At 35.9% G+C, this 21882-nt stretch overlaps 1 protein-coding gene across 1 annotated transcript; it reads left to right on the top strand.

Annotated features, from left to right (window-relative positions):
* Positions 1 to 1436: 1436 nt before the first annotated feature.
* LOC108370823 (uncharacterized) lies at positions 1437 to 21820 on the top strand (the record flags this gene model as incomplete). The annotated part of the gene is made up of 3 exons (XM_017626235.1): positions 1437 to 2389; positions 21260 to 21528; positions 21599 to 21820. Coding segments are annotated over exons 1-3 (1324 nt in total), but the record flags the coding sequence as incomplete, so codon positions are not given.
* Between the last annotated feature and the right edge of the window lie 62 nt (positions 21821 to 21882).

Here is a 21882-nt window from a genome sequence, read left to right as displayed (position 1 = left end):
ACGGAACTTCTTGCAGCCATTTACATTTTTTGGCTAAAATCACTTCTCTTTTTTGAACAATTGAAAAACTGGAATGACAGTTCAATGTACCGGAGATGGCAGTTTTCAAAACAAACATCGACACATCGATGCATCGATACATCCATCGACTATTTATACATCGAGTGGAAAATTTTCGATGCATCGATGTTTTTCCGACATCCCTATATGGGATTCTATTACAAACTTTTCGCTTTACCCAGCAGCGATTTGAACTGCTTATTGCTTAACTAGCGCTTTGTATCCGAGTTCCATTATTTTGCTGCAGATGCGTTCAGTTGCCTATATATTTTAATCCATAAATATATGTATGCTTGTGTGAGCATGTGCTTGTGCGTATCAACACTACTAAAAGTGTGTATGTAGCCTTAGCCAGACAATTGGCCAATGAATATGTGTGTGCATATAAATAATAAATCACTAGGCGTCCAAGATGGCCTTGATTTTGGTATATTTTACTACTAAAAGTCTTGATTTCTTGGAAGTCTTAATTTGCAAATATGGATATCTACATACATACATACATACATACATACACATGTATGTAATATATGCTGGCAAAGTAGTATAGGATACTTATCAATTCTTTGTGCATTCGAATATTATTTATGCCAGGGATCGCCGCGGCGATGGGATGTGCCAAAACAAATTACGTTTGATTTGGATTTGACTGTATTAAATGAATTGTTGGAATTATGCAAAATAGCTCAGTTGTGTTGTGTTTTTGGCGAAGCATGTCGTTTTCATTTGAAATGTAAAAGCTGATAAATGTCATTAAGGTTTGGTTTAGAATATGTAGATACCTACATACCTATGTATGTATGTATGTATGTACACAGGAGATAACGCGCGAAAGGTTCGGTACAGCTCATAGATCATTATAAGTACACTTAGGTCTCTTTTTATGCAGTACATGCGTGGCTCAGAAAGCCGGATAAAAAAATCCGCATAAAAGCGTTTTTTACTTTCATACAACTGATGCGCTCCAGCATTTTTGAAAACCGCATGAATTCAGATACTCCATGTAAAAAACTCTAAAAAACCGCAGAAAAAATTCAGTGAGGCAATATTAAGCAAAAAATAATAGCTTATGTCTTCACCTTCCATGTAAAACTGAACATTAAATAAAATTTGATCTGTATTTTACCCAAAAACAAAAAAATACCTTAATAAATACATGCATTATGTAAGAATACAAAAACAAATTATTTATCAGAAGCATTGTCTCTTACACACTGAAAAAAGTAATAAAAACTCTCAAAAATGGTTTGAAAACCTTCATAAATTCAAATCCGCATACAAAGGCACCTAAACGTATATCTAATGAGTGGATTAAAAAAGTGCCCATCAAGAATAGAATAGATTATATCCCATACCTCATCACTGTAACCTTCCAAATTTTGTTTTGCAGGTCCACAGCTGTTATCGCTTTATTATTATTGATATTCGCTGAAATATAAATTAATCTCAACTTCGGCTACTGACTGCAGCACATATTGAAGAATTCACACGACAAAATGACCCAAATTCTGGATTGGGCAGTCATAGCAGCGGTACTCCTTATTTCCTGCATTATAAGTACTCATGCGAAAGTGAGTATAGAACAGAAGAACCCGCTAGCATCGCACCAGACGCATTTAGCGACAATGCAGAGCATTCACAACCAGCCCGCACATCATCATGGCCACCACCACAAGGTACAATTAGTGACCGAACAACAACAACAAAGACTGCAGCAACAAAGACCACAGCTACAACGTCGACAGCGTCGTCTTGGCACATTCACCAAGTCTGGTACTACCTCGACCTCGGATGTTGAATCGATATATAACAGAACTAGAAGCAGCCTGATCGCTTCACCAGCATTGCTGCAAAAGTCGACGCGACTCCGCCGTTTGAGCGCGCGGGATTATTACAACAACAACAACAACAACAACAACGCAGTGCAGCGTCGTCTCCACAACCATCGAGGCAATTCGGAATGGAAATACCATGTCTACAATGTGCATAGCAACACATATGAATCGCCGACAGGTATGTCTGGTCCCGGCGCCGTAACGATAGCTGGCGGCAGTGGCAAGGGGGACGACAACACCAACGACGTGGAGTTTATCAGTCAATCGGGAACAACAGGAGGGGTCAGTCCGGATTGGGTTAGCAATCGACGCGACCTTGGGTTTATGCCGCCACACACAACCACTGCGCCTTCGACACATGCCCCTCCACCGTTAGTGCCGCCTCGACGCGGCTATGTCACAGCTGCGTCGCCTAGTCAAAGCGCTGCTGATCTGCCACACACCACAGATGCACCGAAAGTAAGGAATAGCGTCGATGTGAAGGAAATGGAAAAGTAAGTTTACAAATGAATTCATATACACACATACCTATGTATTTTATGTTTATATATATGTATTGTGTGTAGTTATTAAAAGTTTTAATCTTAAATTATATTATTATAAATTATAAATGTAGTACGGCAACTGCTTAGTTAGATCCCTAGATCCCTAATTTTATCCATAATGCCTCACAATATTTAATTTTTACCTTAAAGTGTAATTCAGTCCACCAACCAGCGACAAACGGTAGGTACATACATTTGTTTTCACCTCAAAACAAGCTACCCTAAAGCACACAAATATGGGAGTTTCCATAAAAATGCAAGCCGAAAATGCAACTAAATGAGTAAAATTCGTATTCAGATGACGAAAACCCCGAAACGGTGGAAAGAAGAACTGAAAAAAAAAATATGAAATCAAATAAAAATTTTTATTTTTTTTGTGTATTTTGGAACGAATTTCCGTCATCCCTTGTCAAATTTGGTTTGGAGACAAACCGGTTTCGGCGTTGTGCCATCTTCAGTGTCGTTTTTCGTTCTCCGAAAACTGTCGGAAACAACAACAACCAAAAAGAATTGTTTTTTTTTAATTAATTTGGACCACAATTTTTTTGTTAGCCAGTTCGGGGTTTCCCTGCATTTTTTCATACCGCATTTTTATCGGCCTGAAATTGCTGAGGTAAAATACCACTGTCTTCCCGCTCTCGCCTATGAAACCCCGGATTCAGACGGTCTGAAAAGACAAGTGTGTCGAGGCTCAATAGATTTTCTATGCATCCATAATAGAAGGGCATTTTTTGCGGTGATCTTTCGGCAAAATGCTGACATTACCTGCACATGAAAATATTTCCATTCATACATACATATGTACATACATGTGTATAGATGTGTGTATCCATGTAAGAGAGGTGCTAAATATAACCAACTGTAAGCAGTGCTGACAGTTGGAAAGCAATTGCCCTTTTTGAGATGTATTTTGCCACAAAAAATAACCAAAGCCAGGAGAGTATTTTTAGAATCACTAAAAGGAGGATCCATATATTTACATACATACATAAATATCTGCACTAGGGATGAACGATTGGCGAAATTTTTTGAAAAAACAATTGGGTAATTTCAACGAAGAAGACACCACAGGTCAACAAATAAATTATAAGATTGCGTTTAAATCTGTGAATACAGTAAAGCCGAACATGATTTTTATCGATTTATTTTTCACTATTTTCTCGATTTTTACTGTTATTAAGGCAGCCGTAGTTCGATTAGCTCAAATATAGTATTTTCTCATCGAGTTGTCAAGGCATTTCTCGCATATTGAGAAGATATTGCAAAAAATAATTATCCAAAAGGAAATTCCAACTTATGGATTTTAAAGCAGTGCTGAGTTATTACAAAAATACATTCATGCTGGGAAATTAGCAGCTTTAACGGAATTGCTTATTGGACGTCCTACCCCACCCAGCAATATTAGTTTCATTAAAATTATAATAAATATGTACTCATATCAAACTAGTAGATTTTATTTTACTCACAAACTATATATATATGAGTCCTCAATCATGACTCGTCCCACCGGTCACAATCTAATATTTTTTTGATTTTTATTGTCAAATATAAAAATGCCTTCAAAGCATAAAATGGACCTTAGCTTCATACGAAAAAAGCGCTATGAACGAAATATGTATTTATAGTTTGTCTAAAATTGAGAAACGAATCCATCAACTCAGAGAGGCGGTTGTCATCGTTGTCCCCCCGTCACTTTTGGAAAATTCAAAATTTCTGTGTAAATTCTATAAATTTTTATACTTTAATAATAACAATATCACGAGGCGGGGTTTTCAGGGAAAATTGTTTACTACATGTTTTGTTGGTAAAAGAGTTTTTCACAGACACCGTTATCACATATTTGATACGCAAAACATCCTAGTAGAGAGTTTCAGGAGTGCAACTCCCTTCCTGAAAGTCAAGAGGCCTTGTACATTCCTTTCACCTCTCGTTTTTGTTTGTATGGAGTGGCACAAATTGAGGGCCTTCTGACCTTGGAGGAGTTCTTTTGAAGTTGCCTCTTTAATTCATAAAAATCATTTATGTATCTCTAAAGTATTTGCTTAAGGTTTATATTAAATATGTTTTATTGCAAATTGAAATGTATGGATGTATGTAGATATATTGAAATTCATACATATGTATGCTAAATAAAAAACTTATGCATTCGCGAAAATTGTGAATGGGAAAAGCCCTTCTAGCTTGGCATGCACGGATGCACTTTTTAGGTCCTTCTTGGGTATGCCTTTTTTGAATGGCTTCACTTAAGGTGGCCTACCTAAATTAGCTTCTGGGATCCAACCTTCGGCTGCTGCTTATTGCCGATTAGCATGTTTAGCGCGTTTACGCGGGCACGCTGTTGTTGTTGTTGTTACTACTGACTGATGAACATTCTTCATGTTCGATATGCAGATATAAATCAATACCAATTTTATTGACTTGCGACTTTGTTGTGACAAACCTAGGTGAGATAGTTGTTACTGCCACTCATGCTGCATTTGTACGTATGTTTAACTATACATACATATGTACATATATCCACATGTGTGTCCAATGTGGCACAGCTGTGTAACATGATTTTGATTGCTGATTTGCATGCAGCTTCGATAGCAAAAGTCAAGCCTTAAACGCCAGCAACTTGTTAATTATGTATCTGTGACTCGGTTTGCGGAGACAATGTACTTATGTATGTACATACATAAGTCGGCATGTAAGTATGTATGTACATATTTGCATATGTATGTATGAATGCCGCCGACCAATGCGATGGCGATTAGTGAAAATGCCATACAGCTTTTGGCCAATGTTGCGGGCCAAATTTATAACCAAAATAAGCTTACTAAATAAATCCCCTTGTACGTTGGGTTAAAGGCAGTTCGGTAGGCAAGGGGTAACTTACTGCATGCCTTCGTAAATATATTTTTTTTTAGGTAGGGGGAAGCATCGAAAGGCGGAGAGCGTAACTTCAATCCGTTAAACCTAACATACTCCCTCCGAAAGTCACTCCTACGGAACCATCGGTCAAGTATCACTACATGCATATGTACGTACATACATATGCACATAAGTATGTGTTAGACTTAAAATATGTATGTAGTTCACTAATGTTCTGTACGGAGTTTTCAAATGTAGGATTAAACTGACTGTTAATTATATTTTGGCGCTTACATTTTGTTAAGCGTGCGGCCGAGCTTCTCCTCCAATTTATGGTATGCGTCCTATTATTATATATGTATATCAACAAATGGAGGGACCTACAATGTTGCGCCGCATCCGACTGAAAATGGATTTAATTAAGGTTTCCCATTGTCTGCCGAGGGCGACCGCTCTTAGAAAAAAACTTTTTTTTAAATTTAGATGTTGCTCGGACCAGGGATCGAACCCAAGTCCTATGGACCAGTAGTAGACGCCTCTACCCACTCAGCCAGAGTGCCGTCGGAACTGCATATATATTTAATATTATATTAACATAGATATACATAAATGTAGATGCAATACATATGTGTGTACCCTAATGTTCAGCAGAGGCAAAACACTGCTGTTGCTGCGCATACTCGTGTCAGTGTAGCACACTTATGTATATTGAAAGCATTTATACATACCGAAATAAGTGTGTCCAATGAATACAGTCAGCTGTTTTCCATCTTGGCTCTTAAGGTTGGCACAATTTATATGGAAATTTAGCCCCGGTGCAGGTATCAATTGGTGAAAGTATCCTGATTAAAAGTTGGCATGTGCGCTCAGAGACCTTCTGAACCGTTTTTGACATGCATGCATACATATATATACTAGGGTCCTTTTTTTCGGAGACTCTTTTTTTTCACTCCCACCTCGAAATTTTGTGGGAAATATCTATTTTCAAACTTAATATGTATTAATATAAAGGGCTCAAATTTTCAGGGAACTTGTTTTTAGATATTTCCCACAAAATTTCGAGGTGGGAGTCAAAGAAGAGAGTAGTCGCCGAAAAATCACCCTAATATATATATACATACATTTGTCAATATGAAAGACTAATATAACGGACTCTTGTTAAAAAGCGCACCCTAATGTCTAAACAATATACCTACATCTGTATGCACATACATACATACATACCTCGGATATACTGATCAGGGGACGATCCTAAGCCGAAACTTGGAGGCTTTAGTAATGCGCGCTCGTTTTTCACCTCCGTTAAGGTGAAATTAGTCAAGAACGTAAACCCACCGGTGCGTAAACCCGACTCAGCTGACACGATCTGTCTTACCAAAGCGCCATGTAAATGAAAACTCAACACTGCAGAATTTTTCCGTAGTTGTAGCCCGTAGCGCAGAAATCTGCGGAATTTAGATTTTTCCGTGTCAGCTGATTTCTTCCTTCTATAGATGTTTGCCACTTCGTCAGTCTTGCAGATGGTAAAAAAGTTATAAAAGGCATTGATGAGTGGCAACACTGCAGTAAGCTACACTGAGGGCTCCAGTAATCGACAAAATATTGCGTATACAGGCAGCGTTTAAGTATAAGTACTGCGTTCTTGACTAATTTCACCTTTAATCCCCCAACCTAAAACTCGTAAATACATACATATGCATGTATGTATGTAAATTTGCATGTGTATGTTATAACCGCCACTGCATGAATATCATTTTTATTTATTCTTTTAAAGTTGCATTCTACAATTCCACCGATTTTAGGTCAGCTATGACGATTGCACTTGCAATTGTGCTCGTAAACATTAAACTGCGCAGATTTAAGCTCGCAGATTGTATGAACATAGCAGAATCATAGATTTTGATTGCACTTGAAATGGAAATTGAAAATTGTTAAAAATACAACAGCAATGTATTTAGAATGATTGTTCAGTTATTGAGTTGTACTGTTTGCTGAAATACAATTGTCAAAAGCCTTGACTCCAATTCAAACTCCAATAATGCTCAGCGCATAGCTGAACATTACCGTCCGCAAAAATTTTGGACAAAAGAACACGAAACTGTGCAAAAAAATGAGTTGGGTAATGAACAGTCGCTTTGACCCCAAGCATGACTAACAAACAAGCAACGGAAAGGCGGGAGCAGTTGCAGTGGAACACACACACACACAGCCTCGTAGTATAAAGTAAGGAAATCTGTTCGGCACTTGCATGACCATAACCACATCCCCCATAGGAAAACTTGAGAGTGAGAATAATCACCTAATACATATTTTGGTAGCTGCTTACTAGAGGTGGAAAAATATCGACGATACTATCGATATATCGATGGTTTTTGTTTTCAAAAAATACTATCGATGTTATAAAACTATCGATACTATGGGCTGTATTGTGAGACCAATTAGTACATTGTCTCTCGTATATATGTGAGCGACGATTTGACAGCTCTTATTTCGACAAAAAAGCGAGAAATGTAAAACTACGCCTGTATTTAGGCGCATTTTTTACTGCAAAAAAAATCTTAAATTTTCTAATAAATCTATAGCAATTTTTTTCTAAAAAAAAGATTAGGGTCCTGTGTTAAAAATAAATCGTGTATACAATTACACAATTTTTAGTTATGCTTGAGTCATTTAAAATTTCTTTTAAATACGTGCGTTTTACCTACAGCATTTTCTAAGTGTACATACACATTCGACAATGAAAGTCGACGTAAGAAATATGTAATTCATGCAGTTTCTTCAATGTTAATCAAGGATCGTCAACCGTTCCTTGAACCGAATGATGGAACTTTTATTAATTTAAATATAATTAATTTCAAAATTTATCAGACTGTGAAAATGTAATATGACAAATTTTCCGAACAAAATTTTGTCATCTTAAATTTTAGCAGGCTGATAAATTTAGAATTGATTGTTCCAACGTGGCACTAATGTTACGGATCCACAATATCTCTGCCATCAAAAAACAAAGCTTTATATTCCTATATAATAAAAAATACCTTTGCATTCCTGTATCGTCTGTGGAGTCAGAGAGAGTTTTAAGTTCGACTGGATTAACTATTAATAATAGCCGAACTCTGGAAAAGCTTTTTTTCAGAAGAATGTTTAAATAAAAAATAAAATTTTAATTTTTCTTTTAAATTAAATATGACCGATAGTATCGATATATCGATAGTTTTCGTCAATACTATCGGCAAATATCGATAGTCACTACTATGTACATAGATACGTCGTTTATCGATGTAAGGAGAAATTGCCGATCATCACCTTCACCTATTCCAAAAGTTTTTTTATAAAATTATACTACCGGCGTTATTCAACTTTTTACATCTCCTGTGGTATTTTTGGGTGGATTATTTTTCCGACATTTGCGGGAAGAATATCCGAGAATATGCAACAGATGATGAAAGGGCGTGCTTTATATGTATGTATTTTTCTATATGAATATTTCATCATTTACTATTCTTTGAAATTTTATCTCAGTTGTTGCACAGCACAGCATCGTGTCTTAGACCGCTATACTACCTTCTTTACCATGGTGTTGAGTCAAAAGACCTATTACCTTTCGCAAATTGTGAAAATAATCAGGCATTTCTTGCACTATTAAATTCTAGCCGCGTTTCAAAAAGTTGTGCATGTATGGACCGTTTAAAAACTTTTTTCCTTCTAGACACCACCTTTTTGTTATCATTTTGGTCGGGTATCATGTCCATAAGAAATCGGCTTCACTATCTGTTGACCTCTCTATGTCTGTACAGCCTTTTGTTAAGCTGCACTCTGCCTTTTTTCGAACTTACTGGAGGTACATAGGTTACAACTGCCAAAAATGTGTACCCATCCTTTGATTTTATGCGCAAAAGTTCCCCCCCTAAAAAAACACCCAGAACCTTCTCCACTACCAACAAGTTCAGATATAAGCAATCTATCGGCTGTTGATTTACCTGCAGGGTTAACATTACTTGAAAAGTAAATTTCTGAGCGCGCGCACCCAGCATTGCATTATTGCTTATAGAAAGAATTGCAAGCAAGCATACATACTACATCCGAAAATCGTTGCCAAAACAACTAAACAACACCAGCTGCAAGAATGAAATCTACACATTTTGCTTGTCATCGATGCTATGGCGCGATAATTACTCAACATGACTGACATGACTTTAGTAATTTGTGCGCGCAGCTGACTGAAAAGTGGAAGGAATGATGTGGAGACGATATGAAAGGGCGGCAGCAAAGCTAAAATGCGATATTCTAAAGTCTGAAGGACCCAAAGAACTTTAATGAGTTGACTCACTAAATGTGCTTTCTTATGTATCTTATCTTATCTTTTTTTTTTACATCGCTGGCTCTGCTCAGGTCCGACGAGGCCCTTAAGTGTTAACCCTTCCCCACCCCATAGGAAACCAAACCGTATTCCATCTGCAACCAACGAGCAAGCGCTATGGTTAGCCTGGGAAGAAACTGAGAAAGTAGACCCTTACTCGCCTAAAAAATCTTTGTTCTCAATAAACTTCCCAGTCTCTTCATAATCCAGAGAAATTTGGGCGAGGATAACAGTAATTGCTATTAAATATTACTGCATCCGTAATTTATTAGGCGCCGGAGATTTTGAAGAGCTTTATCCAAACAGTCTGATGCTACATATACTTAATATGTGTTATCCCTGGTTGTTGTCTGCTAAAAGCTTTAAAGCTTCTGTATACATACATAGTTAGGTAGTGCAAGCACAGCACCTTCCGTTCAACATTCATTGGCAAACCATTTGATATCGCACTCAAATTAGGTTAATGGATACCACTTAAATAATTTAAAAGCTACACTAAAATTTTACGTACATTCAATCCGTTACAGTCACCGACCTCCGAACTTTGTCCACAACCAGTACCCATGTACGAACATACACACATGTGTCTGTGAATGAAAATAAATAGAATTGAGGCAGGTAAGGTAGGTAGACGCTGAGATATCTTGCCCATCCGTAGTTGCAACATAAAACAGTGAATGCAACCATCGGTCAGAGCGGTTGTTAAAGATATGTATGAATTTAAGAGTTTAGCATCCGGGACCGTCTTCTATCTTCGGCTGAGCTCGTTTTTTACTTTTGACATGAAGCAAATGTATAAGCGAAATACGTATGTATGTGTGTATGTACATTAAGTAGACTTAAGCTGTTTTATCGATTGCAGCCTTGTACTAATCCAGGCATCTTCTATCGCCAAAGCCAAATGGTAGGAATATCGAATTTCACAAAAAAAAAATGTCTTGGACCCTAATGTTTCTCAACACCTTTGATGTGGCGACGAGATTTTAGACTACGCCGTAGTAAGTGTAGACTAAAACTTCTCACTTCATCAAATACAATAAATGAAATTTATACAAAATAAATGTAAATTTAAGTGTTTTTTGCTTCCACTTTAGTAGTAGCTTAATTTTAACCGCTGCCATATATTTATGTAACAAAAGTAAATACCAAAACAACACTGCGATCCATACATTTGCATACATACATACATACATATGTACATATGTAAATACGGCAGAGTCTACAATACTTGTTGCATTGTTGGACCTTTTGGGACTACTTCTTTTGGCTTACGGTCGTATTTTGAAGCATTGACGGCCTAATCCGAATGACAATTGCTATCTACTTAAGTATACATCTGAATATCGGAAATCTATAGCGCATCTTTTAATGGTAACGGCATCTGCAGTGGTAAATTTGTTGCAGTGGCTATGCAGTTCGTCAATGCGTATCGTCGTTTCAAGTACAAAACCGCGTATAAACAAAATGCAAAACCGCGTATGTGAGGTTACATAAATTATTTTCTAGAGAGTAAAAATACTCGTATTTCAAAATGATTCTCGTTTTTATAAAGAAATCGCATTTCTGTTTGGTGTATTTCAGGACAAATGGATAAGGCTTGAGCCAATCCCATTTATGGCAAAAAATGTCAGTTACGCGGTTTTGCAGAACGACGATACGCGGTTTTGTACTTTAAACGATGGTATGTATGTATAGAGAACTGGCCGGTATGCTAATTCGTTGGGGCTCCGCAATTTACTCGTTGGAAATGAGTAGCAATGCTTTCTTTTGTTGACATTTCTCTTTATTTCGTTGAATGCATTGCACTTCGTTAAGTTGGAGCATTAAGTATACATACACTCTTCGTCACTTGAATAGCGCATCCTTGGTATTTACAGTTTTCCACTGTTTATTTTATATTCATAAATTTTTTATAAAAATATAGCGTATTCTAGAGGTAAATCCGTTAAAAAAAAAAATCCGTTAAAAAAATGTCAACATAGGGGCGCGCTGCCCTGCAATGACCTGCTGGGAATAAGTTAATAACATTTTTAGAAATATTATTTTTGATAATCTTTTTTTTTGACGACGGTGATGTGCATTTTCTTCCATAAAAAAAAAAAATTCTGTCGAGCATACATTGTGTGGAAGAAAATGAGCAGCACTGTGAACGAAAAAATTTTCAAAAATCAACGCTATTTAACAGCCACTTGAAACTTGCTCTTTATTATACTAAAATTGAATGGGCTACAAACCTGCATATCCGATTTTTTTTTAATATTATTAACTTATTCTCTGCAGGTCGTTTGAATAGCACGTAGAATATGTTATTTTTTTATAAAAAATTAGTGAATATTAAATAAACAAAAGGGAAACTGTAAATACTAAGGCACAAAAGGGTGCGCTATTCAAATGACGAGGAGTGTGCATGCACGTCTTTGGTCAGTATTGATGTAAATATGTGGAAATCAAAATCTTTTGTATGAATTTAAACGTTGATTAATCTTTTCTTTATGTCCACAGACTCTTGATTGCAGTGTTATGCATCTTTATTCGATTCATAAGGCAGGTAGTTATTAAAAGATCTTAGAAAATTGTTCCCCTAAACTGTGTATATATGTACATATGTACATACATATATGTATATTTGGACTTCCATAACAAAAGCTAATGCATACACCAGCAAGCCCACGAGCCTTTATATCATAGTTAGTTCATAACAAATTTTTACCCTATAAAGATCCTAATATCCAAATGTAAATATGTGTGTACATACATATCTATATGTACGTATGTATATAGACGTGTATTTCTTCCCGCTATGAATGGAATGAAATTACCAAACTAGCATTTAGATGATACGTAAATGGAAAACATTCTTAAAAAACTGAAAATGGTCGTATTTTTATTGCCAAACAATTAGCCCACGATTCTTCAAGAAGAATATTGGAGGATTTGCGCTTCAAAGCAGAGAAAAATATATGTAAGAGGATTGGTGTTTTATGTCATATTGTGTGGCTGATTCTATTTCAATTCATGCAGCGTGAATGGGCTCAAAATTCGAAATCAAGTTTAATACGAATTTTCATGTTTTCTAGGACAAATAAATGTTTTTGCAAAACAAAAAAAAAACAATCGCAGAGTTACGAGCAACTGAAAATTTTAGGGCAAAGTGTGGTTTTAGAGAAAAACGCCTGACAATTTTTTTTTTTTTCAAATCATTCTAGTTTTTTAAAAATCAATATTTTTCAATTGATTGTAGAAGTGTTTTTGATGCTCTATATTACTGGCGCCCGTTTTCGGAAAAAAAACAAAGACTAAATTTTCTCAAAAACATAGTTTTTAATTTTCTTGAATATTTGTTTGTGGTTACTGGATAAATGAGAGACTAACACAATTGGAGAGACATTCAATTTTACGCTGCCTTCGAGCGACAAATGATTTGTATGAGAAGCTTTTTCAAGGCAGCAATACATTCGGGTGTTTGCCATTGACTGCGCATGTGCGACCGCTGTTAGAAAAAACTTTTTCTACGTAGTAGTCGTACGCACCACCCTCTAAGCATTCAGCCAAAGCGGCCGCAAGAGATATTGTATGTAAGTTAGTTTAAATAAAAATAAACACATAAAAAAGAATATTATTATTTTGGGGGAGTTAATGCGGTGTTTTCAAGCTCATATTTAGTAAGATCGCTTACAAAACCATTCAAAAGTTTGAAGAAAATAAGTTTCTTTGAAATAAAATTAACTAGATATTGCTGTATAATTATAACTGAACAATGGAAAAGTGTTTTCGTCTCCTGAGACATAAATCATTTCCGTCTTGAAATAAACGTCCCTAAAGAGAGAAAGTCCCACATAATTTTTATGAAAAGATGTAAATAATCTCCATCTGAAAATAATCGTCCCACAAGACGAAAAAAGATATTTCTCGTAACTAATTATTATACAGAAACGAAAAAAAAATTTCTTAAAAAAAGGTGAAGTTTTTGATCCCAAATATTAGGATAATAATTATTTTGGGTATCTGTTTATAGGTACGATTCCATTTGCACGCCAAGCGACGATATGCTTTAATTCTCGAAAATTGAGTTTGCCTAGAATGTCTACAAAAATAAATACATACATGCATAAAACTACTAAGCTTATGCGAAGGTCATTCCACGAAATCATTTCATGACATTGAATAGAAACCCAGAATTCCTGAAAAGGTGTTTATGCCTTTATTGCGTTTCAAGGATAACATTTTAAAAGGACATTTTCAATACTTACCTGTCCTTATGCACCAAAAATTGAACCTGGTTAAATTCTACAGAGTTTCTTCTTTAATTTGATATCCATACTTCTTCTCTAGGCACATGTCACTGAATTTTTAAATAATTTTTGAATTACTGACGCCAGAGTGAAGAACTACATAAAAAGGCAATTTCACTATATTGGGCCCATGGTTTCGCGAATATATTGAGTTTTGTGAATAAAATTTACTATCACACTGTGTTATATGTATAATGAGTTAGACATTTATAAGAATATATTAATTATTAAATAAAACAAAGAAATATAGCCAACACTGGTCAACAAAAGGAGTTTCTATTATTGCCACCAGTGCAAGTTACAAATCCCGGGATTATTTGCCAAGAATCCCAGGAATTTTGTGACCTAAAAAAGGCCGGGATCCCGGGATTAACATTCCTAGCCTGTATGTACGCATAAATGTAGTAATATTTAATGCTTTTTTCCCATCTGACTAAAACTGCTGGTGTTAAATAACGCTTTAGTTCACACGATTAGAGGCAACAACCTGAATTCCTAAACTACGTTTTTGGAACTACGTTGCATGGACATTGTATGTATGTATATATGTATGTACGTACAAAGCTATGTATACACGTACTATTTATGTATGTAGATGCATACTAAACATATCTCACGTTCACACCAATAGGCATCTAATTTAATCTGATTGCCTGCATTAAATTAGTGGAGAGAACCAAGAAGTTTCCGTAACAGTAAAAGGCGATTTTTCATACCGCGTGTAAGTATGTATGTACGAGGATATGATGCTACCTTCCTGGCCTAAATCCAGATCAGCCAGACGTTGAATGATGCGCACAACTGGTGGCAACAACATGAAAAACATATTAATGCACTATTATTGCAGTGGAGCGAGCAGTTTGTTCCGCTGTTGCAGAATCTGTGCAAATTTGCAAGTAAATTTTCGAATTTCTAATGCAAGGGCCGCACTGGAGGAGCTCTTCCAAAGTGGTCTATGTATGAGCATATTGTTTAAAACCTTGTAGGGAAATCCACTGGTACCGAACTGGTGTAAAGTTCTAGTGCGGCTAGAACAATAACTAAATAGTTCGTGTTAATATTCTTTTCTTCCTTCATTCGGGGTCAGAGTGAGAGAAGTCCTCGTTTGACTTTGCACTGCAACATTTCGAAAACAAATGTCACTAATCGCCATTTGAAGACAGTTCTACCCCACTTTTTTTAGGAACGGTGTTGTCATTCTCAGCAATCTAAACTGATTCCATTTCGCATGGTTCTTTCGAAGTAAATTTTTAAGTAGAAAAAATAAGCCGGAAACTTAGCTTGTCACGTAGCCGATAGTTTGGGAAGCACTAGACCAGGGCCGGCGAACCTTTATACATACCCGTGCCATTATTTTCAAAGAAATATTCAATGTAAGCATGCCGCGCCGAAACGAAGTCATGAAACATTAGTTGCCACTTAAATCGTGAAAAACTAAAAAAAAAAACGAATTAAGCGTCTCTTAAAGGTCTCTGTGTGCCTTGTGTGCCAACGCCAGCTAATGGATCATTCAATTGAAAAGAGGAAAACGACATAAATTTAAATATTCCCTAATTTCTATGAAGATAAACCTCATTTTTATTGAAAACGAAAGCGTACAATTCATATTTCACAACACAAATACATCGTTCGTGAAAATTTAGTGTTTTGGCTAAAATTCATCTTTGAGTGCACAAGGGTAAAATAGAGTTATTTTCAGTGTCCTACTAGTCACATTCATTCAAATGATATGTAGTTACATAAAACTAATAAATCGCTTGGTATTTTTATTAAAGCAATTTTACACATTAGTTATCGTTCTATGTTAAAAAATATATTTCGCTGTTGTATAAGTTCCGACGACATAAAATTCACAATTGATCACATTCTGGACTAAAATGGCCCACTAGACACAATGGAATGGCCCTTATATGTATGTCGAGAAATGATTTCCTAGTTTCCAAAATTTTAGTATAAGCATTTTTTGCGCTCATATTGGCCTTGGATGGTCTTTCTAATTCGATCGATTTTAACTATTTCCTTGTTTCGTCTAAGCTCTTAGTCCATATTGAATTACACTGCAGTGTTCCATGGAAATCAATCGGCTGCATTTCAAAATCTTCGATTTCCAACCAATCAAATGTTGTTTGATACTCTTTTTATAATGTTTTTTGCTGCTCATGTAGAATAAAAAATTTATTGGTTAGCGCCTTTGGGAATTTAATTTTTTACTACCGGGTATGCAAGGCGAATTCCAGTTCGTATATATATATATATGTATGTACATTAGCCTGTCTCAAAAAAAGTTAAGCCGTGAGATTCGTACATTTTATAATAAAATAAGGTTATAATAAAATAAGATGGAAAAATAGGGTTTTCTTAATTCGAATTCAAATAAAATGAAACAAAATGAATTTTTGGGAACAGGAAAAAAATTTAATAACAAAAGATTTTTTGTAAATTCTTTTGCTATTTATGTTAAAGCCTATCAAGCTATCAACGAAGAAAATTGATTGATAAATAAAGTTGCAAATCAAAATGTCAAATGAAAATGCGTAATCATTACTTATTTATGATTTCATTAATAGTTCATACATGGCGTATGAGTAACATTCTTTCATAGACCCTTTCTAAAAGTTAACTCATTTGCATACATTCCAAGTTTTTTACTGAATAAATTTATCTTAAAGTTTTAGGTTTGATTTTTCGTTATTTTATAAGAGGGAGAACTATTGGCTGGTTTCTCCAACTCAACTTAACTTAGTTTAGCCACTTTTTGGACTTAAGTCAAAAGTTAGCCTACGTTTTACACAGCTTATTCTTGACTAAGTCAAGAAAATTGACTTAACTAAGTTAAGTTGAGTTGGAGAAACCAGCCCTATGTGTTCATGCCTGAGTCATTTACATTTTCATAAAACTTACATTGCGAAATTGTATGACATTTTTTTTTTTAAATGCACACCTTTTAATTTTATATATTTTCAGATAATTTTTTGGAGAAAAAGTTTGGCAATATAAAAATGTTCAATTGCAATAAGAGTTCGATATTTATTTATGTATGCATATTTTCAACGCAGTTCAGCTAACGAATGGCGCTGAGTTGAGCCGAATTATTTTGGTGGGTCTTATAAAATGATCAAGCTTAACTAACATACGCTTGGGAAAGCAGTCTAATGTGCATACACATGTACATATGTACATGCATATGTACATGTTCGCACACAAGTTATTTATAATTGCGCTGCGGGTTGTAGCCCCCGAGAACACTTCCAATTGCCATTGCAGCTGTTTCGGGCAACATAATGCACTAATGAAAGTAGTATTAAACTGCTGAAAAAAATGTCCTCCGCAACTGTTGCAGAATTGTTCGCTTCACATCGAGAATGAGCGCAAATGTTTGCGGATGGCGTGGCATGCCAAAAGCTGGCTGCGCAATTTAACATTTGGGACCGACCCTTTCCAGCGCTGCCACTCCTTTCTTTCTAATTGATCGCCTTTTTTCGTTTTCTGCTAATTGTTTTGGCTATAATATCACTCTTTATTTACTACATACTATTATTAATTTCCTTTTCCCACACGTTTTCTAATTTCTTGATAAGATTTCTCGGATCTTTCAAAGTAGGATTCCGTTTGCGTCATTGTTCGAGCCAAATTTCTTTCTGCCGAGCAATTTTATTTACATAAGTGTTTGGAAACAGAAAACAATCATGAAAACAAATATATTACACTCCGCCATTTTGCGAAGTGTTTGGTCCTCAAATTTGTGGTAAGGCGTCTTCACGTTACATATTTAAATGAAGAGGTGTTTTTATGTAAATACAGGGTGTCCGGTTAAAAAAGAATTAGTAACGATAAAAGTTTATTTCAATAACTATTGCAAAGACAAGTTTTTTTTTTTAAGAAGTTTTTGAAACGAATTCTAAAATAGGGCGTTCTTCAACCAAATTCTGAAATAGAACGTTTTTGAAAAGTTCTTTGAGATTGGGCTTTTCGAACTGGCTGCCGAGATAGATCCATCTTCCACTCAGCAGTCGAGATATAGTTAGAAAAATTGAAGTTATCCAAATATATATATATATATTTTTAATTAAGAAGAAAACTCGAATTAGAAAACCAAGCTACTATTTTATATCGAATAAGTAGGTTACCCTTTAAAAAGTTAAAAAAAAAGAAAAACATCGTTGACCCGACATTGAGCCCGATATCTACTTAATGGTGGCTGCATCGATATTTATCGTCTGTCACACCGTTTCGTCTAGAAAATGTTAACCACTCGACTACTAGGTCCGTACTATACAACTCTGACTGAGACTCGACGAGTAAAGCTTGCTTCGAACACAGGGCCTACCTACTCAAGCTCCCGCGTCATTTTCCTCATTTTATTTTAAACAGTGTTATACTTATAAAGTTGTTTTGAACAATAGCTTATTCTTTGATTATCTGAGTCCAGTCATTACAAGGGGTTGTATGTATTATGTATTCGTTCAACTTTCAAAAATCCAGTCTTCGCGCAAATTGCTCCTTTCGAGGTGAATTTTTGTTGATTGATGGATTCATAAATTTATACCCATTCCGTTTTGGTTGCATAACTGGTTTTGACTGATCTACAATGGAATGCGACAGCTCTAAGGCACTCAGCTTTACGTATGTACTTTCACACCCATTTCAACCAAGAGCCTTTTATTACGTAAGAGCTCGCTCACATATGTATGTATGTATGTATGAGTATGTACCTACCTACCAAGCGTTATTATAATTCATAACACTTCATAACACTTAAATTTTAATTAATTTTGTGGTCATCCATATTCACACTCATACATATGTATATGTCCATTATATACACCGGTGCTCTGCTCTGTCGGACATTGCGGCTGATGGACCTCCGCGAGCAAAATGGCATACTTATGCTTTTCACTGGGGATGAACTGGCAAGCGATCTCATCCAACTGTTATGATTCTACTAGTAGATGCTGATGCATGGCCTGACAATTGACATCTCGTAGGACATCGCCATGTTAAAAAACCAGTCGCTAACATTGAAAGAGGATAGAACGTGAACTAGTTGGGCTGAAAAGCAAACTGGTAGTATTTTAGTTCACAACTAGTAGCTTTCCCTGCAGTGTATCTATATATGTACAGTGACGAGCAAAACTGTAATATGAAGTAACACTTTTTATTTCAGCCACCGCTATTTTTGAAAGTTCTAACTACTTTCATACTTTTGTTGTATATTCTTATTGGTACACCCCTACTCCCTCTCTGATAAAGATTTGAAGTCAATCCAACAACAATAATAACAGACAAAAATGTAAATCTCTCAGTTTTGCATCTTACAGTTATCTTTTACTTAGTTGGAAGTCTGATAACTTTTTTCTGTATTGTAATTTATTCTGGAAGTGATTACCAGTACATAATATGGTTAATCAGGAAACATAAATGTAAATAATAGATTTACTGCGAAAAGGCGGGACCGTAGAAAAAGTGGCAAAAAACTGGGGAGTTCGACACATGAAAATGTTAAGACTGAGAAAAAATATAGCCTAAAGTGTTACTAAGGACAAAGGAAGTCTGCCAAAAAATATTACGGTCCGATATCTTGTAAACTTAGTAGAAAGTAGCGCTGCACCCACTATTACAGAAGCGCTTAAGGTATTAAACTTTAATGCAAATCAGTTGACAGCGAGGCGAATAATTGTCAAATTGAACGCAAAGGCATAATAAAAGAAGAAAAAACGATTTTGATCAAAATACATGTGCGAAAGTGGTAGCATATTGCTGGATCGCACGAAAACCGGACCGTTGCCTATTGGGATATGTTAGGCCTTACAGAATGCAATATAAAACACAGTTTTAAGATTTAATTGAAGGTTAGTTGGTCTGACAAACATTCATAAATACTGAGAAAAGTATGAATGAACACAAATTTGAAATTTGAGGTTATAAGGATTAGCGCAATGCGATGAAAATTTCACTCTTTCTGTTATATTCACTACTTCACATAATTGATGCTTCCTTTGCTGGTGTCCTCTAATATTGAAGTTTAACTGTTAACGTAATTTACGTTTTGCTCTGCATATTTTGCGAAAGTCAAACAATGCAACAAATATGTTTAAATGGAACCCACTGCAGCGTCAGGTGATGACTTTTGGCGCCATCTAGCCACAGCTCACAAACTATTGTCTTTGAAATTTTTGAACGTTTAAAGAATTTAAATTACAACTGAAATTCCAACCAAACAGTTCTACCTCAATAGTTAGGCTAGCAAGCATTCTGATAGGACAAACTTCTGTTCCACATGCCGATCCCATACCAATTTATATATTGTTGCAAAGCTTAGAAAATAAGCTATCGAAATGAGCTATTTTGAAAAAAAATCGAAACCATACATTGTTTAAAAAATTCAAAAATAATTTTTTTTTGCAAAATTTGTGCAAAAAAAAATATTCTTATCAAAAAATTGTTGTCATTATCGGAAAGCGCGGGAAAAATCCTATGAGGTCACTTATTTTGGATACTCAATTGTAAGTTAGACGTAAGTTACGAATTTTAAGAAAACTCGTGATTTTAATAAAAAGTGCAAAAACGTAAAAATTCGAACTCTCATAACTTCAAAAGAAAAGAAAAAAGATAAATAAAAATCCTTCATAACATTGATTACTTGTATGAATGGCAACAATTTAGTAAAGTTTCAACGAAATCGGTGACATAAATTTTTTCACCTGGTACACTGGCGAATTTCGCCCCATGGGGTATGTACGATGCAGGATATTTTACTGTTATGTAAGCGTAGTTTCTTTCTTCTTACCTTTGAAAGCTTTCGTTTTTTTTTGCAGTCTGCCTAGTCTTAATGAAGTGAGCTTATGTACATACATACATATACTCAACCGTTAATTCAGGTTCCGAATGTAGGCTAAAAGCTCATTGTGCTTATTCATATTTAAGATAAAATTTATTTTGAAAAGGTAAGAGACCTATCTCCTCTGTACACGGCTATCAAGGAAGGTAATGTACTATTTACAGCAAGACCCATCGCAGGCATCCACTCTCAGAGTTGTACATAGAACAAGAGGAAGGACTATGCGTTAGCCTTGTGGACATGTGCGTTTCTAGGTTTAACTTCTCACATATCTTCGAGGTTTTTTCCTCTAATAAAAGCAACTTGGACAATGAACGCCCTTAGCAGCTACAATTTGTAATATTAAAGGCTCCAAGTAGTGTCTGAATAGTAATAAATAGGCCTGCCTGTCAACTAATTTTTATACATACATGCATGCATACATATACATAAACATACTTACATATGGACATATTTATATATCATTTTCATTGCAGACGCCATATCTGCGTGCAACAGCGTACCATCACCATGCCCGTGAAGACAACTGAAGTGTACGCTAGACCAATCTGGAAGCATGTGAATACGCCATGCAGCGCTGTTCAGGTGCAGACACAGAACCCAAACCAGATGTGCACGAGGGTACAGCTTGTCCACGAGCAGGCCTTTCGGGATGTAATACGCCACAAATCAGCGCAACAGGTCACATACGATTGCTGCAACGGTTGGGAGCGTGAACTGCCACAGTCGGACTCTTGTCTAAAACGTAAGCACTGATGAGTATTTATTTACATTTTATTGCGGAGTACTGTGATTCTTCCATTTTATGTGGATAGCGGTTTGCACAAATCCTTGCCAGAATGGCGGCACCTGCACAGCTCCTGATGTCTGCAGTTGCTCACTGGGGTTCACAGGGCAGTTCTGCGAGCACGATGTAAATGAGTGCGAAGAAGAGAAACCCTGCGACCAGACGTGCATCAACACAGTTGGCTCATACTTTTGCAAATGCCGTGAAGGTTTCGTTCTACAACCGGATCAACAAAGCTGCAAAAAAAATGGTAAGATTCATATGCATGAGCGCATATATGTACATATGTACATCAGATTTCCTCAAGCCCCA

This window comes from Rhagoletis zephyria, unplaced genomic scaffold (genome assembly GCF_001687245.7).
Source record: "Rhagoletis zephyria isolate East Lansing unplaced genomic scaffold, Rhagoletis_zephyria_1.1 Rzeph_scaffold_04499, whole genome shotgun sequence".
NCBI lineage: Eukaryota > Metazoa > Arthropoda > Insecta > Diptera > Tephritidae > Rhagoletis > Rhagoletis zephyria.
Note: the sequence above shows the minus strand (reverse complement) of the source record. Positions and strands in the feature narration are given on the sequence as shown.